The sequence below is a fragment of the Corvus hawaiiensis genome, chromosome 12 (assembly GCF_020740725.1).
Source record: "Corvus hawaiiensis isolate bCorHaw1 chromosome 12, bCorHaw1.pri.cur, whole genome shotgun sequence".
Classification (NCBI taxonomy): Eukaryota; Metazoa; Chordata; class Aves; order Passeriformes; family Corvidae; genus Corvus; species Corvus hawaiiensis.
Window position 1 is genome coordinate 8,280,794 of NC_063224.1, and position 25,734 is coordinate 8,306,527.

General features: G+C 53.9%; 2 protein-coding genes across 8 annotated transcripts in view; one reads left to right on the plus strand and one right to left on the minus strand.

The window, feature by feature from the left end:
- WDR59 (WD repeat domain 59) overlaps positions 1-4,703 on the minus strand; it is a 49,245-nt gene extending 44,542 nt beyond the window's left edge. The window contains exons 1-2 of one of the 6 annotated variants that reach the window (XM_048316639.1): positions 4,380-4,703; positions 155-204 (exon numbers count right to left, since the gene is read on the minus strand). In XM_048316639.1, the coding sequence (XP_048172596.1) occupies positions 155-204; positions 4,380-4,433 (104 nt within the window). In that variant the 5' untranslated portion in view covers positions 4,434-4,703. The other 5 variants (XM_048316643.1, XM_048316642.1, XM_048316645.1 and 2 more) reach the window with 5 other exon arrangements.
- Positions 4,704-5,146: 443 nt separating this feature from the next.
- On the plus strand, positions 5,147-25,494 carry ZNRF1 (zinc and ring finger 1). Of its 2 annotated transcripts, none has more exons than XM_048316766.1 (5): positions 5,147-5,774; positions 22,991-23,086; positions 23,758-23,863; positions 23,959-24,049; positions 24,198-25,494. In XM_048316766.1, the coding sequence occupies exons 1-4, from the start codon at positions 5,330-5,332 to the stop codon at positions 24,014-24,016; spliced, it is 705 nt and encodes a 234-aa protein (XP_048172723.1). In that variant the 5' UTR covers positions 5,147-5,329; the 3' UTR covers positions 24,017-24,049; positions 24,198-25,494. The 2 variants fall into 2 exon arrangements, with proteins under 2 accessions (XP_048172723.1, XP_048172724.1); XM_048316767.1 differs by having other exon boundaries at positions 24,417-25,494.
- Positions 25,495-25,734: the final 240 nt, after the last annotated feature.

Genomic DNA, 25,734 nt, shown 5'->3' on the forward strand with positions numbered 1-25,734 from the left:
ACTCTGTATCCCATTGGGAACATGACCCAGAATCAGTTTCATTAAGCTTTGAACAGAATTCAGCTGCACCTTTCTGAAACAATCCATCAACCGCTCAGCTGAGGTCAGCCTGCAGGTTGCTGGTCTGGCTTGTGGAAATGACTGTCACACTCACCCCGAGAGTACAGCGCGCTGTCCCAGGCAATCCACTGACATCGCAGTCGCCTGTTAAAGAGAAACACAGACCAAAACTAAATAATATCTCTCAGGTCAGCTGCTCAGTCAAACACATGGCTTCAGGGAGGAGTTCATTAAAGTAACATCCCTTTAAAGTAGCACAGAGGGGCAATGGAGCGTAGTGGTCGATTTTGGGATGCAGGACAGCACACATAAAACATCTTTGTTAGCGCAAACTGAAGACAAGACCTGGCAGACGACATTATGAGCACTAAGACCTTGCTCCCTTCTCCCCACTATGGCAATCACAGCTGCAGTCTTTCAATCAGCAATCTCTAATAATGTGTATTAATCAGCCTCTGCTCCTGCTCAGGAACTTTCTCAGTCTCTCTCTTTCATTGCAGGGCCAGATTTAATTATATATGTACTGGGAGATAGAAGTGCAACCATTTGTGTATGGCTGTTCTCCAAAAATGAGAGATGGCCAAGAGGCATCAGAATTTACTTTGGCATTGCTTGTAAAGAAGGCTATAAGATAACTTAAAGGCCATTAGAAAAAAAAACTTTAAAAAAAGGACTGTTTGGATATTGTCTCCCCCTCTTTTTGTGCAGAATGAACTGGCTGATCAGCTTGTTTAAATGCCAAGAGAATAAAGGAAAATTTTACTTGGAAAGCCGAACAGTTCAGCCCATAAACATAGATATGACTTCAATAGAGTTTTGAGCATTCACAGTACAAAATCAGAATATGCCCCACATTCTTCACACTAATTGCTGTCATCTTCAAAGGTGCCTCTGAAGGCTCAGGATGTATCTCCTGCTGCTGTTCAGGATTTTAAGTGCTCTCAGCATGGATGTAACAAGATTTCAGGGTGTCCCACAGTTACTACTTACAAGCATCACTAAAACCTGACAGACAATACAGAAATCCTACTCCATTTCAGTCAGATCTGATAGTAAAATAACCATCACAAATTCTGAGCTTTTTCAGCCAGGGTCCATCCCCTCCTTGCAAATACCCCAAGTAAGAGAAAAACATCATCACAGACCCATTCTTCTCTAGAGACCACACGGCAAAGAGCTACAGTTGCCCACAGAGTTTCAGCTCATGGTAAACCAAGACCAGTTTCACCACTTTTACTGTTCCACAAACAACCCCCTTTCATTACTTTTTACTAGGCAGCAAATCCAATCTTCTGACAAGGTTTCCCTAGTCCTAAACCTAACACTGTAAATAAGGAGCTAGTTTTAAGATCTCTAAACGATAAACAATTCCAGCTTTCTAGACTCCTTGGCACCTTGCAAAACACAGAAAAAAAACCTATGAAAAAAGTAGGTTACTAAATCCATTTAAAAAAACCCCCACAAACAAACAAACAAAACAAACCAACAGAAGAAAGAACTTTTCCCAGATGTTACACATTTTTCTTCTGAGAAATTAAAATGAGGATCACTAAAGCCATTATAGTAGCTGGAGTTTTCTCATGTGACGAAGAGCTAGTCAGGAGATATATTTCATACAGTTGGGGCCATCTTTCCTCAAGACAAAAAAAAAAAACCATGTCAATTTGAAGTGATTGATAATTTTATATACAAGTTTACTTGTATATAAAGGATCTCATAAATCCTTACAAATTGTTTTCAATAATGAACACTGGTAAACTGTTTTTTTCCAGGCACCAAACATCATCAAATGTAATGAACAATAAAAATGAAGTAAAAAGTTTCACATCTGTCAGGCTGCTACTCTGATGGGTCACAAATTAAGTTGTTTTACAGCAACAAACAGTTCCCTAAGATACAAGAGTCTTATCTAGGCACAGGAAAAAACACCAAACAGCTGCCATTTAATGTGCTTGGCATAGCGCTGTCAGTCTTCACAGCACAACCTTCTAGAAGAGGGGAGTTGAAACTGAACAAACCAACCTGAAAGCAGTTTTTGCCCTAAAACAACACTGTGGATAGCTAGAACTGCTGTTCATGAATAACAATGACATGAGTAAGCACAGTGGGAGCACTGCACATTTGAGAACCTGCTCTGAGCCTACAGCCCAGGTAGCATCTTCTCAGACTTCAAGCATCTACTTTGGCATTTCACTCAATTTCTGCCAGGCAAGCCAAGGAAAACTCCTTTTCATGTCTGAGCTTTCATTAGTTTTCAATTTAGCTTCATTCTCTCCACCTGAGAGTTAACAGACCAACCCCATTTGACATGGCTAGGCTGTTTTTCAACAGCTGCAAACTCTTAACAAGCAACACCAGTTCCCTGCATACCTAAACCCCCATCAACACACTGAGTTGCTACAAATGGTTCTATTTCAGCAGTGGGTGAGTTTTACTCTCCTTTTTATAGTGCAAACAGCCCAAGAAGAGCCTGTGGGTCTCATCTAAATCAGAAGAATACAGAGACTGCCACCTCTGTCAGCTTGTCAGAAAAATGACACTTGTAGGTAACACTGGCCCCAAAACACAGTGATTTTCCGAAGTGTTACAGGTTGGGTGCTGTAGCTTTCTCGTGACACACCCCAGCACGGTGAACTGCAGTGCTTGCAGAAGTGTACTGGCTACAAATGTAACAGCTGCCCACTCTTTTGACTCATTTCCATTTAGGTTGGTTTTGGGATAGGGATTTTGGAGATAGTGTGGCCTACATGCAGAGCTCAAGCCTGGTACTGGATGATTTCAGCCAAGGTGCTCCAATTTCTCAAGCTCGTGTTTCCCACCTGCAAAAATGTTCCCGCAGACTCCTAAAAAAAACCTCAGGCACAAACATATAAATGAGTTTATCCTGAAGCAGCAGTCTGGCAGCCCCAGCAGTTCTCTGGTTTCATACAGGAGAGCAGGCAGGTCAGAACAGCTCCAGAAAGATCACACCAGAGCAAAGCAAAGTGACCAAAACACCCGTGTTCATCCTCTGCCAAGGTTTGTGCCAGTGCAAGAGCGACACTGAAACCAACTGCTGCAGCAGGGAATGGCAACACCTGCCCCTTCTTCTCCCACACAGCAGTCATTATGAGTAAGCAATAAAGTCATGGGGCCTCCTATCTCCTAAGCCAGATGCAATGTGAATCTGTGATGTAGGAAGATGTACCCTCGTATCTCATTACTGGTTTCCTGAGGGCAAATCCTCAGTAGCAGACAAGGCTGCTTTAATGCTTCTGGGAGGAAAACTGATACAAAGCTTTTGAGGTATAAAAGTGAAAAGCTTTGTGAGCTTACAGAAGGTAGGCTGGCTGCAGCACACAGGATTCAATGCCTCTGTTTGCAATGGTGAAGCTGTTACTGCTCCAGCACAAGAGGACAAATGAGACGAGAGAGCTTCCATTCTAGAAGAGCTTCTATTTATTTTAATCTTTCGGCATTTCCTGCTGAAGTAGTTCATAGTTCACTCACTGTATCTAGCTCTGTTAAGCAATTACCAGCACCTTAAAAACCCCATGTTTCTTAGAACAGAATCATAGAATCCCACAATGGCTTGGTTTGGAAAGGACCTTAAAGATCATCTTGTTCCAAATCCCTGTCATGGGCAGGGACACCTTCCACTAAGCCAGACTGCTCCAAGCCTTGTCCGGCCTAGCCATGAACACTTCCAAGGATGTAAGAACAATTTCTATGAAAGCATGCGAGCAAACTCTGAGGGGAGTTCTCCTGTTACCATCACCTTCAAAAACAAAAGCTGACCTTTTTGCTATTTACAAAAAAATATAATCCACTTTTCACTTTAATCCAGCAACACTTAGTAATTTATTTGGCAGTGAGACAGTAGCTGTAACAGTCTCCGGGAAAACTGACAGAGCCATAGAATGGTTTGGGTTGGAAAAGACCTTAAAGCTCATCTCGTTCCAACCCCCTGCCATACGCACACAGTTTTCTCTAGACCAGGTTGCTCAGAGCCCCATCCACGCTGGCCTTGAGCACCTCCTGCAAAAGGAAATGAGGAAAGACGCGTGGGAAGTGGCAATATCTTACACAAGGCCTGACAGTATATTTTAAAAATAACATACAAGACCTGATTAAGATTAGAAATTAAGCGCCCCATAAATTAAGGCGTTATGTCCGCGCAAACGACTCCAGACCGCCTCAGCCCCGTCCATCGTCGGCGAAAGGCCCCGCGGGGCCGCCGAGCCCTCCCGGACCGGGACCTCCCCCCGCTCCGCTCAACACGGGCCGGCCGGGGGTTGCCCCCGCGGCGCGGTGATGCGGCAGCCCCCGGGCCCCCCGACCTGGGCGTCGCGGAACTCCACCACCACATTCTCGCTGCTCCAGCGCGCCGCCATCTTGGGCCGCCCCGGCGGAGCCCGCGCGGCGCCTGCGCACTAAGGGGAGCCGTGCGGGGGCTGCTGGGAGATGTAGTCCCACCACTCACTACCCCACCACCTGCCCCCGTCCCGGTGAACTGGGGCAGCGAGTCCCGTGGAGTCGCTGGGGGTCCCACGGCCCGAAGCGGGCTCCCGGGCGGGTCCAGCCTCCCGGAGGGGCTCTGGTCGCGGAAGCCTGCGGGTGGTCGCAGCCCCGCTGCAGAGCAAGATATGTGCGTGGCGTGGGTCGAGGGTTGTGTTCCGCGGGGCAGCGCCCGCCCGCCGGTGCAGCGGCGGCTCCGCGTCCCGCGGCGGCAAGCGCAGCGCCGGGCGGCGGCGGTGCAGGGGTTAAGGGCGGCGGGCCGGGGGGGCCGGGGGCGGGAGCATGCGTGCTGCCGGCCGCTATTGTCTCCGGCGCGGCGCCCAGCACCAGGCGGCGGCCGCAGCGAGGCCGTGCCCGGCGCGGCGCAGCGCAGCGGAGCGGGGCGCGCCGCCCCCGCCGCCCCCGCCGCCCATGGGCCACAGCTGATCCGCGCCCGGCTCCCGGCCGCGCCCCGGGCACCAGCGAGGCGGGCGGAGCGACCCTGCCGGCGTCCATCCCCCCCCTCCCCCGCCGCTCCCTCCCCGCTCCGCGGCCCCGGAGCCCTCGGCGGCCTCCGCCGGGGGTGACGGCGGCGGCGGCGGCGGACTCGGGGCGCCCTCGCCCCTGCGGGCCCGGCGGGGGGAGGATGCCTGGGGCGGGGATGGGTTTTCGCCCGTAGCTCCCCGCGCCCCCCCGCTTCCTTCCGCCCCCTCTCGCCTCCCAGCGGGGGCGGCGCGGCCCCGTTCCCCGCGGGGGGCTGTCGCTCGGCTCCCTCCGGCCCGGCGGCGCCCACATGGGGGGCAAGCAGAGCACGGCGACCCGTTCGCGGGGCCCCTTCCCGGGGGTGTCGACGGATGACAGCGCCGTGCCGCCGCCGGGAGGAGGGGGGGGGCCGCCCCCCTTCGGCCATTACCGGGCGGGCGGCGGCGGCGGCGCGATGGGGCTGCGCAGCCGCTCCGTCAGCTCGGTGGCCGGGATGGGCATGGACCCGGCGGCGGCCGGCGCCGTCCCCTTCGGGCTGTACGCGGCGGCGGCACGGGCGGCGGGGGAGGCCGAGCGGGCCCCGGGCGGCGGCGGCGGCGGTCCGGGCTCCGACTCCACGTACGCCCATGGCAACGGTTTCCAGGAGACGGGAGGCGGTCACCATAGAGACGGGATGCTGTACCTGGGCGCCAGGGCCTCGCTGGCCGACGCGCTGCCCCTTCACATCGCACCGCGGTGGTTCAGCTCGCACAGCGGTGAGTGCCGGCTCCCCGGAGCCTTACCCCGGCTTTCCCTCCCTCCGTGGGTGCCCGGGGGCGGCGGTGGGCGCGGTTCACCCGGGAAGGGGGAGCTGCCCCCATCTTGGACCCTCATCGCCATCCCCTCCCCGGCACAGACGGGTGGGTGCATGCTGGAGCTGGCATCTGTGTCAAGGTCAAGGGAGAAAGGGGCTGTGAAGGGAGGAGGCTTTCTAGAAGGGAGGTGTTTTGGCTCTGAGATGTGAAGTATGTGGATGTCCCACCCTACCCCCCTTGACATGGGGGATAGTGGTCTTGAGGTCTCAAGACCTTGGCTTTTGCAGACCAGGATGAGCACCTCATGTCTTTTCTGAAGGTGTTTGGGGGTTGGCAGTCGTAGCAGTTCCTGGCCTTAGAAACTGGGAAAGAGACAGAGGAAGCCTTTGGAAGTAAGGTGTGGGGATTTTCTTTTTCCTTTGTTTTGCATGATAAAGGGCCAGGGAGGGGCCAAAGTGGGTTTTCTCTTTGAAGCCAGCTGGCAGTGTTGTGGTGCTGAGGAGGAAGCAGAGAAGGAACTGCCTGCCTCTTCAACAGGGCCAGCTGGGCTCTCTTGCAGGAAACATGTCAGGCTATGGGAAGGGGCAAGGTTACCCCCTTCACCCTCCTGGCTGCACTCTTCCATGTGTCCTGGTGTCTGGAGAGGAGCTCTGGCTGTGAGCAGGGCTGTGTCACTGACCTAGTTTTGGCTGGGTACAAGGAGCGAGGTGGGAGGTCCTCCCTTCCCCTCCTGGCTGGAGGGGAAGTCATTTCAGGGATGTCTCCTTGCGTTTCCTGGAATAGTCTGGGATTTCTCTCCCACCCGTCCCCCTCACAAATGATGTGTTCTCCTTGTGTGACGTGGTCTGGGAATTTCATAATATGCCTTGGGACAATGCCTCATTTTCAGGAAGGCCTAAACTGAACCAGTGGATAAGAACAAAGTGCAAGAAAAATCTCATGGGGCCCATTTTCTTACTTCTTGGAAAAAAAAAAAATCTTGGGATTTTTTTCCCTATGCCCAGTCTCTAGGGGCTGCTCTTCTCCATTCGATCAAAGCTGTGTGTCTTGTATTGCATCCTCAGTGGCAGAATGGCCCAGGTCTGATTTCTATTGATCCGGATAAGCCAGGCACTTGCCCTCCTCCCTGGCAGATGGAGAGGGCTGGCGTGTGGCGCCGGAGTTGAGACCAAGAGCTCCAGCAAACTTTCTTGCTCTGTGACCTTGCACAGACTGCTCTGCTGCTCTGGTTTCTAAACGCAGAGAGAAATGAAGGCACATCATCCTTCCAGGTATTCCACAAGCCTCTGTGGGAATGAGGGCCATGGGGGCTTCTGCTGCGCCTGGTGCTGGAGTGAGGAGGGTCTCATTACAGAAACACCCTGCAGCTCACAATGGTTGGTCAGGGAGTATCAGTTACATTTTAAACTGCAATGCTGCGAGGCAAAAACCTGTTCAGAAAAATAAACCAGCTGCAAAATGGACTAAGCTGTTTTTCAGCCACTTGAGTGAGTTAGTGCAGTGCTGCTAAGTTAAACACAGTGCCCTTGAAAGATTGCAGCGTGAGCTGTGGGAAGTGCTGCAAGAGCTGGGTTTTTCTGGTGCCTCTTTTGGGGCCTTCTGAGAGCATTTGAGCTGAGCCAAAGCATACGCGGGCAGCAGTGAGAGCTGTTCAGTCTGTGTTGAAGCCTCTCCCGGTGGTGGTTCTTCCTCGTTGCTAATTAATAGCAAAACGTGTGGAGGATGCTTAAAAACCCTTCTGAAAACTTGTCAGAGCTCATTTAACTTTTGCACTCTTCTTCTCTTAGTGTAAGAAGTTAATGAAGGATTTGGAGACTGCAGGGAAGGGGGGAAGTAAGCCACCTCAAGATTGCCGAAATTCCTGTTAATCTCCCATTGCAGCTGGTTAACCTCCAGCAGGGCAGTCAGGAGCTACTCGTGTCTTCCCCGCTGCCTCCCCATCGACCTGCTCCTCTCACGGTGCTGAGCCACTCCATTAGCCTCTGGAAAGTGCTGAAGCAGCAGCGCTCTGGTAAATGGAGAGGAGCTTTGACATTGCTGCGCGTGACTGTCCCTGCTTCCTTCGAAGGATGACTTGAGGGTGGGTGTGAGGGGACCCGCCGACGTACCAAACCCACTCAGCACAAGGCATGCCTGGGGATCTCTGGGATCTGCCTGAGCTGCTACCAAGGAGAGGAGCCCCCCAGACTCTGTGGCTGACAGGGCTGGAGAGTGGATTCTTGCCCTGCCTGGCCCTTTCTGGAGACCCCGATGGTTCTGTTTTCTGCATATGGGGAAGGAAGGTTGCATTCATGTTTTTCCAGGAGCATTTGGGTTTGGGGCATGAGCTGGGAGCTCAAAGTGCAACCTGAGTCCTGTGGGGTCCTCAGTGGGACAGTGAGGAGTCCTGACTTGAGGGCAGTGATAAGGTGCTGTTGTTGCAGCAGCATGCCTGTGGTAACGGGAGCACACAGTCTTGGCGCCTCGCCACTCCCTGTATCTGCCATGCAGAGTTTCTGTGCCTCTCCGACTGCTTCATGGCTCATCAGGCCCCTTAGCAGGGACCCTGATAAGTGAGCTGGGGCAGGCTGAGCTCTCTTCCCTGGTTGGTGTCACTCCTTCTCCTCTCTGCAGTTGAAGGCCTGCAGAAGAGCTAGGTGTGCCTGCGAAGGAAGGGAGGAGGACTGTGCTGGGAAGCCTGTGCAGAGGGAGGTCACAAAGTGTCCCCAAGGCCAATGAATGCTGCAGCATCCCTGTAAGGTGCTGTGCATGGGGTTGGTCAGTGAGAAGAGCCCAATGCTGAATCCCTCTGGGCTCCACTGTGGCTGCTGGGATGGGAGGAACAGTTAGATACTGATGGCCTCTAGCCTGTCCCAGGACAAGGGCAGGAGAACTGCTGCTCTTGTGAACAGTGAAGCCTACATATATCTTCCAAATGGGGTGGGCAAGGAGCTCTGACCTTTATGGTGGAGCTTGTCCCTCCCTTTGAGTGGACAGCACCTCTGTGGGTGAGTCCTGTTTCCTGATGGGGATTTTCCCAGGCATGCCCACCATATACACAAGCAATATAGCTGTTCCAGCACCACCTGAAACTGCTCTGGGATTTCCCTGTCTGCCCAGGGTTTCCGAGATCCACTTCCTGCCTCCATGAGTGGAAAATGACACATCTTGCACAGCTTTGGAGTTTGCCTGTAGCACTTGACCCTGCCTCTGTAGGTTTATGACTATGAGGACTTCTCAGTAAAGCCAAGGCTAGTGGGAAGAAGGGAGAAAAGGGAGATGTGTGATTTAATGCTGTGTGTCTCCAGCTTTGTGTGGTTCTCTTAGTATCTCTCATGTTATTCATCTTCATCAGAGGATCTAAGGGAGTTTGCAGAGGCTGTAAGTAGCTTAAAGTTTATCTGGAAATCCCACTCATCACCCAAAGCCCTTGAGTGTTTGAAGCTCTAATAAATCCATATCTCCTTGTCTGTTGGCTAGCCCAAGGAAACACCTAGCTCATCCTCCTGTGCAGTACCACCAGGAATGTCACAGGCTTTCCGTGCACTGATAAAGCAAACTGTTTGTCCTGGACGCTGGTAGCACCAGTGTCAGGAGGCCTTCTTTGCCATATGAGCTGCTGGGTTCTCAGCAGCTGGGTTCTCAGGGCAGGAGGGCCCAGCATGGGGAAGATGGGAAGATTTTTAGTGCAGAGATGGCAGCCAGCATGCTGGGCTGGGTGCTTCTCCAGGCATGGTTAGAGAGCAAAAAAGGCTGGAAGTGCTCTTCAATCTGGCTCCAGAGTATGGGGAGGGAAAAAGGGGCTGTTGGAGGGTGAGCTGAGGATGTGTGAACACCTGTGTTGGCAGCCCCAGTCTCTGCAAGCGGGGAGGAGGCCTGTCTGTGGTGAACCCTTGCTGTGCTCCAACAGCTTTGAGTCCTGGGCCTTTTGTCACTGGTACCTGGCAATTCTTGCTCCTCACATCGTCCTGCCACTGCAGTCTCTACACCAGAAAGAGAAGGCTGAATTCTGGCTTGTAGTCAGAAAGCTGCTCTCAGCCCTGACTGTCCTGCCACCAACTTGTCACCAGTGTGTTCTGGCAGCCAAAAAGGGCCCCCACTGTGTCCCATGGTTTGTCAGGCACAGCACTGCCAGCCGGTCAAGGGAGGTGATTGTCCTGCTCTGTACTGGTTTGGCCTCATCTCTAGTCTGGTGTGCCGATTTAGGTACCACAATACAAGAAGAATATAAAGCTGTTAGAGAGCATCCAGAGGAGGAACATGAAGATAGTGAAGGGTCTAGAGGGGAAGCCATACGAGAAGCAGCTGTGGTCACTTGGCTTGTTCAGCCTGGAGAAGAGATTGAGGGCAGAGCTCATCATGGGCTGCAGCTTCCACAGGAGGGACAATGGAAGGACAGCACCAATCTCTGCTCTCTATGACCAGTGACAGGGTCCAAGGGAACATCATGGAGCTGTGCTAAGGGAGGTTTGCATAGGATGTTAGGAAAGGTTTTTCATCCAAGGTGTGGTTGGGCATTGGAAGGCTCTCCAGGGAAGTGGTTGCAGCACCAACTCTGACAGAGTTCAGAAAGTGTTTGGACAAGGCTCTCAGGCACATGGTGTGATTCTTGGGGTTGTCCTGTTCAGGGCCAGGAGTTGGACTTGATGATCCTTGTGGTTCCCTTCTAACTGAATCTATGAAGTTTTCAACATGCAGACATCATATGTGCTTCCCTCCCCCCTTACAGGAGCCAGGCCGGGGCAAGGGCACCCCAAGGTCTGCACAAACTTGCCATTCTGAATCTATTTTTGCTAGTGGAAATTTCCAAAGATGACTGTCCTCAAACCATCTTTTTGTGAGTTTGGTGCTGGTTACTGTCTGACAGCTGGGTCAAGCACCTGCATCATTGCCAGGCCTGCAGATCATTTGGGAAGTGGGTGCAGAAGTGGTCCTGATGACTCCCCACACTGGTGATGTTCAGCTCTCCAGGTCTAGAGGGAATGCTTTTCTGCTTCTGCCTTCTCTGAGCCAGCTGCCAGGGCAGCATCCACCTGGGACGGGGGGAAGAGGCAGCGGCTACCTCGGAAGAGCAAAGTGCTGAACACCTGAAGACGGTAGACTTGAAGACAGCTTTAATGCTCACCAGAGCTGGAGATGAAGTTTAAGTGCGTCAACGTTGGCGTTGTGCGTGAGAAGCCGGCGGTGGCGGCAGTTATCTTCAGTCTCCGCAGCGAGAGCTAGCGCAGGCTGTCTCTGCGCTGCCTTGCCTCCCCAGTGCCCTCTGAAATCCCGACTGCTTTCCCCAGGAACAAGGCACTAATTGCTGTGCACATTAACTGGGCTGTCTCCTCTATAAACCTGTGCATAAATCAGCATAGGGTAGCTGGGTGTCCTCTCCCCTTTCTGCACATGTATCTTCCAGAGATGCTGAGAATGATGCTCTCGTGCTCCTGGGCTGACCCACTTCCCAGCCAGGATTGTCTTCCCAGCCCGTGACGTAAGTTTATCCCATGCTGGTTTGTTTTGCTGAGATGTTTGTTCCGGTGACTGGAATAACCGTAAAGGCTTCTCTTATTTATTAATGTGCTATTAAGGCTCCTCTCTCTCTCTCGTTTGCTGGCCGGAGGATCAATCAGATACAGACATCTTTGGTGGAGGAGCAGTATCAGGCTGGCGCCTGGCCAAGGCAGCCGCGCAGAGTCATGGGAAAATGCTGCTAAATGCTGAAAATTAATTTCAAGAGAAGTGCAGGGAGGGAGAAAAGCCCACTTTGGAGGAGGAGAAAAAAAAAAAGGCTTTTTTTTTTCCCCCTCCAGTGTAATCTCCCATGTGACAGATCAGACAGGCAGCAAAGGGCTCTTCAGATAAATTCTCTTTGCAGGGACCAGTGTTATGGTGCCCCAAGCAGACAGTGGGCAACCACGAGGTGTATTTTGTGGCATCTGCTGCTGGTACACAAAAACCCCAGATGTGCTGAGTACTTGGTTTTGAGTAAATGTGACCTGACTTTCTCCTGGTTCCCTTTGAAAATTGAAATCATAAGAGCTTGGGAATGATGTACATGAGCAGTCAAGTGATGCTGTAAAGCAGCAGGCCCTGATGCAGAGCATTTTGCCCACCTGCTTTGGCCTCGCTGTACACTGGGGTACAACAAGCCTCCCTCTGTAGAGACACCAGTTTTTTATTTCAGGTAGAGCAAAACTGGTTAAAGCTGGGCCTTAAATGTCTCCCCTGCACCAGTTCCACCAGGCAGGTTTCAAATGTGGGTGAACCCACTGGGTGCTTGAGTACCTTCCAGGGGTGCTCATGCTGTCCCTTGCAGGTGCTGCCTGACCAAATGCTTTTGCTTAGTGCTTTTTGATGAGAGGCTGTTGGAGGTGCAGCTTCAGGAAGCTGTGCTGCCTGGGGCCTCTTCTCGTGCTGTTGCACAGCATTTCCCGTGGGCAGAGCCTGCCTGCTGGCAGGTTTCCTGCCCTGCTGGGCTGCAGGCAGGGGAGGGGAGTGCCTGTGGTGGGGGACAGGGGCTGCTTCTTTCTCATCATAGTTTAACTTTCCAGCCCGCTGCAGGTCCGTACAACCTGGGATTCGAGGAAGGTGGAAGGAAAGGCCAGGGAGGCAGCAGGCAGGTCTTCATGGCTGGCCTCTGTGCTGCTGGCACAGGGCTTGATACTTTGGTGCTCCCTGCTGTGGTCCCTGTGCCTCCACACTGCCAGGTTTGTGCCATGTGCAACCAGCTGAGCCTGAGCAGATGCATCGCTCAGACCCAACGCCATGTCTGTGGGCAGCTGAGGGTGGGCTATCCAGGGTGTATTTTGCCAGTGGGGATGGTACCTCACCACTGAAGAGGCTGTACTGCACCTCTGAGGCGAAGCTGACTCTTCTCTCCCCTCCTTCTCTATAGACCAGAGCTGGCCAGCATCAGCACCAGGTTGACCCTGGGACAGTTGTGGTGTCATGGGCTGAATGAGCTTGGGAAATCTGTGACTCCCTTTCTCATGCACACTCATGTAGCTGTGGGCCTCCCATCAGTGGCGTGAAACTAGACTGTGTGCCTTGGAATGGTCTTGTGGCACTTTGTAGAGAAGCAGAGAGATGCTGTGGAAATACTTGCCTTTTTGCTAGTTCTAGCAACCCCAGCAGAAATTTCCCAGGGTTGTATATTCCCAGTTAGCACCCTTGGTTCATTGAGTCTATGTCAAGTTATGGCCATAGTTCCTGAAAGACTGTCACCTGCCAGGCACAGAAGAGGGGCTGGGACAGATCCTGGTGAGGGAAGCACAGCAGCGCAGATGAAGAATGGAACTGAAAGCTGCTCAGAGCTGTTTCCTGACCCAAGCAGGCAGGACGGCGTGACAACAGTGGGTATTTTTAGAGGCCAGCTGCCTGCAACACAAGAGGGGGAAAGAAGCAGTCAGGCAGGAGAACTGAGTGATGCTGACCCTGTCCCACATCCCTGCCCAGCATTTTATTTCCTTCCAGGATGAGGCCACTGACATTTCCATGTCCTCTGTGCCTCTTTGCCTGTTGCTGCCTCGAAAGACAGCTCTCTTCCTTCTCCCCCTGGCTTTCACCATGGCTGTGAGTTTCTCTGATCACAGCTTAGCGATTCTAGGGTGGTGCTGGGGGCTCCGCTCTCCACATCCTGGATGGCTGCATTACAGCTTAGGGTGGTGGGCGTTTGGGGAATTGTTTTTTGGAGAAGTCTTTGTCACCAGTGAGGGGAAAACCTTCAGTTTCTCTGCAGCTGGGGTAATTGCAGTAATTCATCTGGAAGCTCTTCCTACAAGGCGATGGAGCTGCACTTCGTCAGAAGCACTGCAGGGGAATTAGATCCACCTTTCAATCCATCCATCCAAGGCCTGTACATCTGTAGCTGGGGAAAAGGAGGGGGGGGTTTGGCTCTAGGCAGATGGCTTAAATTACTGTCTGCAGGGAGGTCGAGTCAGTATGGGCTGGGATTGGTTTTGGGGCCAACTCTCTGTTAAGCTGGTGCTGAGCAGGACAGGCTGAGGCTGAGCACCCTGCCTTGGCATTTTGGGTTATCCCCAGTCAGATCTCGCGGCTTTGAAACAACTGTCTGTGTGCTTATTTATGGAGCCACTGATTCATAGCCCTTGAAGTCTGCTGTTTTCTTGGATCTTACCCTTCTGAGGGGGTTTGTAGATGCCTTTGATTTCTTTTTGCTCCCTGTAGGCAGGTACAAAACAAGTGGTACCCTGCACCTAGTCCTGGGTGAATGTTTCACGGGAGAATGCTGCTTCACAAGGCCCTGCCTGGCTCTGGAAGTGGGGTTATACTCTGCTCCTCTGGGTGTTGCCTTTTGTGATGGGGAAGAGAGAACTTCAAATCCCACAACTGGGATTTTTGTCATCTGCAGCCCCAAGTATGTCCTTTCTCAGAAGGAGCCCTTCTCACGTTGGAGGTTGGCACATGTTGAAGCGAAGAGGCAGAGAAGGTGGGATACCCAGGCAGGATTGTTCCTGCCTGTGGCACAGTGTAGCCCCTCCTGCCTCCTCCAGCAGGATCCAGCGTGGGCAGACCCTGCTGCTTGCTAAGGGGCTCATTCCTCTGAGATGCTGTGCTTTGTGTTTCGGAGGGCTCCCAGAGCTGCAGAAAGCTGGCTCTGTCTGCCAGCCACCTCCATGTTGCAAAGGCAGCTGGGAAGCTCTGAAGTGGTGTATCCCCATCCCCAGCATCTTCAGATCTTCCTCCCAAATCCCCAGCCTTTGGCTGTCAAAGGGGAGTTCATGGTGCCTGTCCAGGCAGCTTGGAGAATCCCTCCCCTTCTGCACCATGTACAACAGAGAAGTGGGATCACTCCCCAGCTTTGCACCTGCTTTTTCCCCTTCCTGCTGTTCTGGTAGCCTGGGGCATTCAATGGTTATCCCTCAGCAATCACAGTCCCTCCTAGGGAGCAGGGAGATGCTCTGTGCCATGCAGCCCTTCCTACCCACGTGAGGGGCAGGTGAGGTCAGGGCTTGCTCTGCAGCGTGCTGCTCACTAAGATTTTTTTTTTCCATTGGTGGAAATTTTTTTTTTTTTCTGTCTTTTTGCAGAAACAACCAGTGTGAACTGGCCACAAGTGTTTCCCAGCCATGAGCTGCTTGTGGGTGCAGCTCTGTGTGCCTTTTATGCTCTGTTTGCTGCCCACTACATAAAAATTGCCCTTTCTCTACCCCAAAAAGCGTCATCCTTTCCACGCACCCCAGGGGTTGGGGGTGTGGCACTGATGAAAACCAATTGCCTCAGTGATCCTGCCACCATGGCCCAGGCACAAAGAGACCCTCCTCCATGCTCTTTGTGCAGTGCTGCTGTGGGATGCCTAGGGAGGAGGTGTCTCAGGAGCTGGTTGGGATCACTTCCTGGCAGGAAGAGGTACTTGGGTGCAATCAGTGCTTGGCCATACTCCCAGCATCACAAAGCCAGGGCATGTCATCATGTGCCTCTGGAGTGTCCCATCATCCTTCCAAGAGATCATCTGAAGCTGAGGCATGATGGAGCCTCAGCAGCATCAAAGCACAAGTTTTCTGCTTTGGAAAAACCCAGGGGTCAGGAAGCAGATCACCCCATGGAGTCAGATCCGGCTGTGTTTGGGAGTGGCTCAAGTCGGGCTTTTGTGTTTCAACCTTTCCAAAAGCGGGAATTCCTCTGGCAGCTCTGCAGTGCTGGAGCCTGGCAGTGGGGACTCCGTGGGTGCCTCCCCAATGGATGTCTTAGTCAGAAGTGACTCACCCCACCAGTCCCCGCATGACGTTGCCTCGCTGCTCCCTCCCAGCCCTTGCCAAGCCAAAGTGTCAAACTCTGTCCCTTTCTGCTCTGATTTCCAAATGGCTGCGTCCCACTGTGCTGCCAGTGGATCCCCTGCACTCCTTCATTTCAGCACCTGGGACCCCCCTCATTACCCTGCTGGCTCTGTGCATCCTGCAGATGATTGCTGCCCACAGCAGGGCTTTGGCTGGTCTTCCTCCTTCCTACAAGAAATATGTGGGAGGATAAAAACAGGCATGCAGGCAAACCCTTTGGAAATTCCCAGGTGTGCCTGCAGGATCATTGTCCTCTCAGGGCAGTGAGTTTGAAAACCTGATCATCCCTTGAAGGGTGTGGAGGCAGCACCAGAGCATCCCTGCAGTTCTCCTGAGCCATGAGATGGCCCCAGACCTGTTTTGTGACTAGCAGGAGCCCTGGATGAGCTTGTAACTTGGTAAATTGGAGCCCTGCAGCCTGACAGCAGGAGTTGGAGGTGTTAATGCCTTCACTGGGCCATCACCCAGGACCCCTCTGCTTAACTTCGCTCTTCTCTGGGATGCTAAAATTAGCTTTGGGCTACACATTCTTCCTTATGAAACCTGTTCCCAGCAGCTGGGGGAGTGTTTCTGCAGTAAACTAGGACTTGCCAGAAGACAGGGTGACCCTGGGAAGTTGCCTTTTTCATCCAGGTCTGGGGGAACTGATCCTGCAGCCTGAGCTGTAGGAGGGAGATGATTTCTGCCTTAGCATAGATACTTCTGTTCAAAAATTGCAATTACAGCCATGAAAGGGGCAATAGTCAAACAATGACAGGCAAGGAGGGTACTTGGTGTCTGGACATCCTGTGACCAGGCCTCGTTGCCCTCCTGCTTCTCAGTGTCTGTGGGCTGTGCTGGAGGTGTTTTGTAAGGCTTTGGTGTGTCCATCTGCTGAGAATCGATAGCTTTGGGTGCTCTGGAGGAAACGTTCCTGGGGGTTCCCCCTCCTGTGTCTCCTGCTCCTTTCCAACTCTCCAGCTTTCCTCAGCCCCAGAACTGCAATCTGTTCCCCTTCTTCCCATCCTCCCCCACCACCTCCATAAGAACCCAACTGGCTAAAAAAATAGCTCTGCCTCCTGGTGATGCCATGAAGATGTTATACCAGATCTTTGCGGGGGGGCATTGCGGTGTGCATTTCAGTGCATTCGACCTAGATGTAGTGCACCTAAAGATCTTAAAATAAATACCAAGATAAAATCCCTTTTTCCCTTCTAACCGTGTTTGACTCTTGATTTTAAGACCAGGAAAAGGCATCACTGGCTTGCAGCAAGCCAGCCTTGGGCTTCTGTGACGTGGTGCCACCCAGCCCCTCCGCTCTGTGTGCTGCATCCCTCTGACCCCTATGGCTTCCCCACGTCCCACCTGAAGCACTAATGCCTTGTCCTTGCTGCTACATCTTTGTGGCTTCAGTCACATGGGAGTGGACAGAGGTGTCTCCAAAACACAATGCCTTGAGCATTAGGATGGTGCTGGTCTTGGCCAGCTTCATGTTCCATGGCACATCCCTGCTACCCTTGGCTGGTGTGTGACTGACCTGACAGCAGACACTTGCCACGTGGGGACTTTCCCAGGAGCTACTGCACACCAGGGACAGCTTTTCTTAGACCTTGAAAAACCTGGCCTTGCACAGAAGTAGCTTCTTTTTGGGGTGCTGCTTTCACATTACAAACATTTATTTTTTCCCTTCTCAGCAATCTGAACTGACTCAATCAGCAAGGAAATGCTGGGGTGGGATGGGGATGGAGCAAGACCATCCCTCTGCCAAGGCAGCAGAAAGGGTCAAGTTTCTTTCCAAGCACTGCCATCCAGAGATGTCCCATCCAAGCCACATCTCCTGTTTGGCTGATCATCTGGAACTGTTTCATTGGCCTGCCTCCCTTCCATCCCCAGAAAGATGGGATGTCTTACTTCCACCCTGGACCCGTCCTTTATGCTCTCCCACGTCTCTGCAGCCTTGAATCAGGAGGAAGGACGCTTGCTTTTTCAAAGCTGGCAAATGTGGCAGCCTAAGTACTTTACTCCTTCCTGCCTACGTGTCCCTGCTCGTGTCAGCCCTTGTGCTGCACAATAGCCCAGCACGATCCTGGAGTTCACTCAGTGCCTTGAGCCCTGCCAGAGCAGCAGGGCTGCCTTGGACCTCAGCTCCTGCCTCTGCCCATGCAGCTGATGCCTTTTCTTTCTGCAGGGGGAAGTGGGTTCTGTCCTGGTTCTGCTGGGTGCCCTGGCCTGCAGGCACTTGATGCTGCCTCCTTCAGCATTGCCAACTGCATCACTGAGCCTGGTAGAGCCTCACTTCCATGGTGGGCTTCCATTCGTGAGGATACACTCAGCTGCCAGGTCCCTGTTGTGCCCCAGTGCTGGAGAGGTGCTCTGTGCATCCATGTGCCATCTCCAATGTGCTGCCTCTGACTGTTGCTTTAAAAAAATGAGACTGCTTTAAACCCATAGGGAATTTATTTTCCAGGAGATGTTGGGTCTGAATATCTTGGCTCTTCCGGTTTTCTTCGCTTGCCTAGCACAGAGGACAACTCTCCCTGATCCTTTCTTCCCTCCTGGGGCTGTGCTGGAGCCTTTGAGGGATAAGGGAAGGGGAGGACTTGGAGCCCCTTTGTGTCACCCAACCCCACATGCTTCAGATTGACCAACTGGTCTTTCAGTTTTTCCCTCCTCTTCAGTCACTAGTCTAGGTTTTTTCAAGATGATCCATGTGTTCCAGCTTCCACCTGGTGCTGGTTCAGCTGGCAGTGTTAGGGAAGTCATGGGGGTAGGTAGGATGCTCATAGGTTACTCAGCAAGGAGGAGGCACCAGGACTGCATGCTTGGACCAAATATCCCCTGGTTTCATCTCATGCTTGGACGCATCCTCACCTGGGATAAGCCAGCTCCCTTGGCTGGGAGCCCAGGATGCTCTCTAGAGACATGGAGATGGGCTGTGCAGCCAAGGTTTCCAAATCTTCTGTGATCATCCAGCAGCCTGAGGCTTACCCAAAGCTCCCTGTTTCTCCAGGTGTCCTGTGAGATGGCTGGGCACAGAGAAGGGACCCCTCCTGGGGCAGGCACGTTTTGGGGAGTTTTTGTTGCCACTCCCACTCAGAGGGCACTGGTTTATCCCATGGCAGTAGTGGGAGACTGGGCGACCAGGGATGCCGCTGGTGAATGCTGTATGGGGTGGGTTGCTTGCATTGTGCCTGAGCTGTTATTTCCTCCTGCCTTCAGGGCACGTCATCCCCACCAGTGTCTTCCTCCCATTGCTGGAGGTGCTGTGCAGTGGAGGAGCTGCTGCTCTCCATGTTTCAGCCACCTGCCAGTGACAAAGCCAGGGTGTCCTATTGCTGGGGCTACTCCTGATGGCACCGTGGCCTGTAAGCAATCTGCATGGAGGCGCACCCATCTGGAGGAGGGTTTGGCAGGTGAAGGTAGACATGGCACATGCCTTTCCCTGGGATCCAGGGCAGGCTTGCAGCTCCCGTGGACATGGTCTCACCCACCCCCAAGGGAAGCAGCCACTTCCACTCTCAGGACATTGTGTGGTTGACCCTGTTGTAGTGCTCAGTAGACACACGTGATGGGAATTTCCTATCCCAGCGCCAGAATCAGCTCTGTTTGGGATACTTAGAAATGGTTTGGAAAGGTGTCTCAGCCCTCCCACCACCAAAAAATTCCCTGCAGTTCTGTGGCAGTGCTTTTGGCACTGTGAGGGTTAACCACCAGGCTTTTTCAGCGTGCACAGGACTGTGTGGAGATTTTCAGAGGTTCCCAGCTCTACTTTGCCCAACTCTCTAAAATTAACCATGTAACCTTCCTAAAAATACTCAGAGGGCAGTAGCCCCTGGAGAGCTCCAGCGCCACTTGCTCCTGGTTTCTAGACCAAGCCATTGGAGAGATAAGATCACCTGCCAGCCTGTGTCTCGCAGCCCTGGAAAGCCCTTGGCTTTCTCAAAGTCTCCTGCAAGATACAAAGAGTCCAGGTCTTGACCTGAACCTGCCTTTCCAGGCCAGCCCCCTTCATGCAGCACCCTCCTCTTCTTCACTTACTTTTGTCGGGAGCTGGTACCTGCCCACACATCTCTGCATGAGGTGACAGTGCCAGCTTCAGGTTTAATGTGCCATGGGATAGGAGCATCACCAGCTGCCCCAGATGCCTAGGGAGGGAGAACATGTCCATGGCCTTTCCCTGGAGCAACCCCCGGGCCTCCCCATGGGTGTGGGAGGCCCAGGCAAGGAGGAATAGGTGGGCCCTTCCTCTCTTTTTTTTTTAAGCATGTGGGAGGAGGACAGAAAGGGCTCGAGGAGGAGGGAGGGAGCTGAATTTTCCATGAGCAGCTGTCAAAATGTAATCTCCTGCGTTGCTCCGGCTGGCATCTTAGGCAGGATAAATTAACGGGGATTTCAGGGAATGTGGAAAATACCATGGCCCGGAGGGGGCTGGCCATGTGGAGAGCAGCTCTTTCATCTACAGGAAAGGCTCCTGCCTGAACTGTGAAGGGATGTTCCAAGGCACCGGGCTTGGTGCCTGCTGCTGTTGGGTGCTGACTGTCCCCTGGTTCTCTGCCCACCACCTTCACCCAAAGGTCACATAGAGAAGGGGTGAGGGAGTTCACCTCTGCCTCCCCTTTCCCGCTGGTGGTGGGCTCCTGTGCCTTCCATGGAGCGAAACACAAGCAGTTGCTTTTGCAATGTCAAGTATTTGTGCCGACAGCTGGGGTGCAGGGCAGCCCCCCGCCCTGGGGGCCTTTCCACACCAGCTTCTTGCTCCTGCTCAAACTTGGGAATTTATGCAATTGCTTATTTACCTTTCCTTTTTTTCCCTCTCCATCTTGTGAAATGCAGAGCCAGAAAAGTGTGTGTGCTTCTGCACTTGACTCAGCCCCCAGACCCGTCTGGCTGGAGGATGCCACATACGTGCTGGGGCTTGAGCCTGGGCCCTTCTGTCTGCCCGATGTCCCCACGTCCTTGCCATGGGGCTGTGGTGGCGTCAGGAGTCCCGGTGCCCCAGACAGCTGCCCAGGGAGCAGTGTGGAGCATGAGGAGTGTTCATGCTGGCTATTTATAACCGTGCTAAAGCTATCCCAGCAAGCAAAGAGGCCTGGAGATACAGCAACAGCCGCTTGCTGGAGCCTGCAAAGGGCCCCGCTCTTTGCCTGGCCCTGCTGCTTTGCTGGCGGCTGTGCCCTGGCAGCCACAGACCAGGCAGTTTCATCCGGGGCCTTTTCCCTTTACATCGGTTGCACGTCTCATAGGATCCCTTCGGGTGCTGCTGGAGCTGGCAGATCTGGGACAGCTGTTTAAAATAACACATTGGCACAGAAAAGGGGGGACCAGAGGAAACGAGGTCTGCCCACACACTGCACAGGGAACAGTACAGAACCTTTACAAATGCCTTGCCCTGACACAGAGTTTGCAGACAAAATGCCTTTTCCAAAGGGAGCCCTTCACAGCCGTTGCAGACACTTGCTTCTGGAAAGCAATCCCCAGAGCTCCCCCGGTAGAGACCGGTGCCTGTGGCGCTGGCACACCGTCCACTCCAGGCGGGATCAGTTCAGGCAGGGACGGGGCAGGCGGGCTGCCAGGGGAGCGGGGCACCGGGAGGGTGTCTCACAAGGGAAGGCCAGTTGGGTCTTGCAGCAGGCAGGCTGGGAGGCTATCCGAGCTATCCACGCTATAAATACACCGGGTGGGTAAACACTTGGGAGGAGGAAAAAATCAGCGCCTTCAGCTAATGGGCACGGCTGCCACAAGGTATAAATCGGTCAGGAGTAAAATTAGGCTGGAGAGGAGAAGGCAGATTGGTGCTGCTGCCCACGAGGCCCTGGCTGCAGCGCTGCCCTATCACCTGGGGCTTGGTGCAGTTGGGGCCAGACTCAGAGCAGAGACCCCATGGCTTGGCCAGGCTGGGGCAGGGATGTATTCCCAGCGTGGCAATGCTGCAGGCCGGCAGGACACCCCACTGGAGGGACCCCTGGGCTTGAGGGCTCCTTCTTTTAGCAGGTCCTTTTAGAGCCAATCTCATACCATCCATGGTGCTCATCCTTGCTGCACCCTCCTGGGAAATAACCACACTCTGGAGGGGCAGGGTCCAAGGACCTGGGAAGTGAACTGTATTTATCACTGCTGCTAATGAGCACTTGGGTGTTGAGCAGTTACCAGGGCTGTTTGCACAGCAGAGGTCTGAGCTGCCTCTCCTTAAAGCCACCCTGTACTTTCTCCCTTCCAAGAAGCAAAAAAATTGTCCTGTCCACATCCAGGTGGTGGCAAACAAGAACCTGATTCATCCTTAGATAATTTGTGTACATTCCTTTTCTTTTCTTTCCTCAGCAGCCTTTGCATATATATGAAGAAAGCTCTTAAGCGGCACTGCAGTCAAACCTGATCTGCTTTTAGAAGGCAGATCCTTAAATTACCCTCTCCCTCTCTGCAGGCAGGGAATTGCGGGATATTCTGGTGCAAACCCGTGGTGGTGGCACACTCGTGTTCGGCTCAAGCTGCGCGGCTCTGCTGGGCAGTGACAAACCACATGGCCTCGAGCTGGCTGCAGGGGAAGGGCAGGGGGTCCCAGATGGGTGACCTACAGGGCTGCTTGGGGTTCTGCTCCTTGTGAGTTTGGGGCTTACAGACTGGGTTTGGGGCAGCCTCACTCAGTGGGGCTGGGGATGATGCCATGGTGGTCTGCATGGCTCGAGCAGGTGACAACACTGGTGTGACACCCTGGCACCACCCCAAGTAAGGTCGCAGAGCAGATCCATCTTCAGGGCAGGGCATCCCGTCCATCTTCATCTAAGAACCCAAGTCACCAGGCAGGGCCAAGGTCAAGCTGCCTCATCAGCCTGCAGGGTCCCCCTGCTCCTGGGGAGGCAGGCTGGCATCGGAGGGGTGAGCATTCACTTCACTCCTGCAGAAAGCTGGAGAAAGCAGCCGTTTGTGTTTGATGCTCCAATCTGCCAGTCCTCTGCTGCAGCTATACAAGAAACTCCTTCCTTGCAGCTTTTTTGGCTCAGCCATGCGGTGCTGAGCTCTGGCAGCAGGGACAGCACTGTCCAGGCACAGGGACATGCCCCTGCACTTGCCAGTGGCTGGGTGCTGTGTGCCCCAGGCTGCTGCTCGCCCTTTAAGGCCCGGCAGCAGCTGATGGCCACGTGTGCACTGCCTTGGCACGCTCTCCGTGCCCTCTGTGCAGCGGGCACAGGGACAACCAGCACACCAGCTCGTTGACTGTCCCCTGTTCGGTGGCTGTCCCCAACGCTGACGCTGCTGGTGGCCAGCACAGGATGAGTGGGTGCCCAGTGGGTGCAGTGTGGGGTGAGGGTCACTATGCAGGCAGCAGGTGAGGGGCTGCCCGCTGCTGTGCCCCACCATGGCCCCAAGGATTCCCCAGGATGCAGCGTGGACTCCTGCTGCCCTCGCTAAGGGCTCGTCTCTCTGCTCTCCTTCCAGGTTTCAAGTGCCCCATTTGCTCCAAATCTGTGGCTTCTGACGAGATGGAAATGCACTTTATCATGTGTCTGAGCAAACCTCGCCTCTCCTACAACGGTAAGGGACAGGCTGTGTGGGGGACACAGTGTCCTGCTGCCCTGGGATGGCTCCAGGCAGGCTGGAGAGACATTTGCTGCGGGCAGGCAGCTTGGCTGGGCTTCCCAAGAGGGCTGTGCTCTGGTGGGATGGTGCTGCTCCATTCCGCTCCCCTGTGATGGCTCAAACCCTGCTGCTTTTGCTTTCAGGCTCCTTTGTAACACCTGCCCCAGGGTGGCCCCCTCCCCACCCCTCTGTGCCCAAGGGAGCCCTGCTGGCCCTGCATTCTGCCTGGTGGGGGCAGGGGACGCGTGTCCTCCTGGGCTACCCCCACAAAGGGGCATTGCCTTACTCCCCTCCTCGCTGGCAGGCCGGCTCACGAGGCTGAGCACTGGGCTGTAAGCTCCAGCATCTCCCACCTCTCTCCTGACCGCTGGTGTGGGAGTGATGCTCACCCCCTACTGGTTGGTGATTTTTTGGAAGCCAGGGGTGGGGGCTGTGTTCACTCCAGATGCCCCAGGCCCATGTCCCCCCTGTGCCTCCACGTGAGCCTCCTGGCAGTGTTTTCCAGTGCTGTTGCCATTCTACCCCATCCCGGCTGCCTCCGAAGTGACGCTGGGCTCCCCTCCATCCCAGGGAGGGGAATGCTGCGGTGGTCCCTGTCTCACTGCTGCCCTGTCCTCCCCTCCCAGATGACGTGCTGACCAAGGACGCTGGCGAGTGCGTGATCTGCCTGGAGGAGCTGCTGCAGGGGGACACGATAGCCAGGCTGCCCTGCCTCTGCATTTATCACAAAAGGTACCATGAGGGGACAGCCAGGCGGGTGGCAAGGGGACAGGCAGGGACACCTGAGGCTCAGCAGCATGGTGGTAACATGCTCTCTCCTCTTGCAGCTGTATAGACTCATGGTTTGAAGTGAACAGATCTTGCCCAGAGCATCCTTCTGATTGACCCGCCGGGCGTGCTTGCTGACTTCTCTCTAAGGTGAGCCTGTAGTGGACTGCTCAGAAGGGATATTCCCATGCCGGGTTTAAATCCAGGGCTGAAACTGGAGGATGGGGTGGGATAGGGTGGGATGTGACAGCCAGGGCTCCTGCTCCTCACCCGGGACGGTCTCTCTCTGCCTTTGCAGGGCACCTTGCTATACCTGCTGTACCTCCTCTCCCCGTCCCCCCCGCCCTGCCTGGAGTTTTGGGCTGACTTTAAATTCCTCGAGAAGACAAAAATAAAACCCAGAAACTTGAATCCACTTGGGACAACGGCGCAGTTTTTATTTTATTTTGTTATTTTTATTTGTTCTGTTGTTTTTCTGCTTTTTGTTTTGTTTTGTTTTGTTTTTTTAATTTAAAAGATTTAAAACAAAAAGAAACATCCAGGAGAAGACAGTGTGAGAAAAGCGGAGCGACCTGCTCTCCCCTCCACAGCCGTTGGTCACCAGGAGAGCTCTGCCCGCCAGGGAGGCCCCAGGGACGCCCTTGGCCAAAACCCTGCCATGATGTTTGGCTTTTCTCCCCGAACCGAAAGGGGAAAGCTGCCGGGGGACAGCCGGCCAAACGGAGCACGCAGCATTTCTCACCGGCAACCCCCCACCTCCCACCCGGACTCGCCCGGGGGCTCTGCTCGGTTTTTTTGCACTGACTAAACGGGAAATTTCTCCTCTCTCCCATCTCCCTTTTGGAGATCTCCACCCCAGCCCCGGCAGCGTTGAGATGGGGACTCTGCCCCACACTGAGAGTGGGGCCACTGCTCCCCCCTGCTGAGTCGCAGGGGTCCGTCTTTCAAGTGTTTACAATGAGAAAAAAAAAGGAAAAAAAAAAGGAAAAAAAAGAAGAAAAAAAGAGAAAATGGACAAAAAAAAAAAACCACCAAACAACAAACCACAACTGAAGCTTCGTGTTGACTGGCGTGTTCTTCAATTTGAGCTTCCCTGCCCCGGTGATGTTTACAGACTGGTCACTCTTTAACTCAGCTATAACCACTCAGAGACTGGAGAGCTGCAGCATCCCCGCCGCCCCTCTCGTGCCCCCTCGCAGGGCTCCTCTTGCCAAAACCACCCCCCCTCTTTCTTTTCCATCGGCTTTGAGTTGGACCCTTTTGAGGAGGGTATGGGGAAGGCCCCAATGGCCCCCCGGATGCCCCTGGCCATCCCTAGTCACAGGGGTGGCTTTGCTGGAGGTGCCAAGATGGTGTCATTTCATGGCAGTGACCCCCTCGCCCATCCCCATCCCCTCCTGGTGCGGCGGGCGCATTTTCGTTGGTGAGACCTCCCCTGCCGGTGGCCGTGCCCCTGCGGGAAACCTTTCTGTATTTATATATTAAAAACCGGGGGAAAAAAAGAGTTCAGAGCTTGGGGGGAGCTTCCTTCATTAGTCAAGGTGTTTTGATATGGTATTAAAACAATGTTCAATAAAATATTCACTGTTATTTTATTTCACTGGCTTTCTTGGTGAAGCAGATGGTGCCAGTGGGGTGCTGGAGCCCCCCACCCATGCCAGTTCCCCCTGCCATGTGGGGATGGATGGCCACAGTGGTGCTCGGCAGGTCCCCAGAGAGCTCCCACCTGGCACCAGCAGCACTGCAGCTCAGGGGAAGTGGCTGAAGTGGGATGCCAAGGATGCCCTGCCCTGTGTGTGCTGTCTGGGACAGAGGCCTGCTGGGAAGGGGCTGGG

What these genes read in the sequence shown, in the direction of transcription:
- ZNRF1 (XM_048316766.1), top strand. Translation starts at nt 5,330, where the DNA reads ATGGGGGGCAAGCAGAGCACGGCGACCCGTTCGCGGGGCCCCTTCCCG. An exon ending in ACCTCGCCTCTCCTACAACG is followed by an intron (nt 23,087 to 23,757) that starts GTAAGGGACAGG and finishes CTCCCCTCCCAG; the next exon opens with ATGACGTGCTGACCAAGGAC. An exon ending in CTCTGCATTTATCACAAAAG is followed by an intron (nt 23,864 to 23,958) that starts GTACCATGAGGG and finishes CTCCTCTTGCAG; the next exon opens with CTGTATAGACTCATGGTTTG.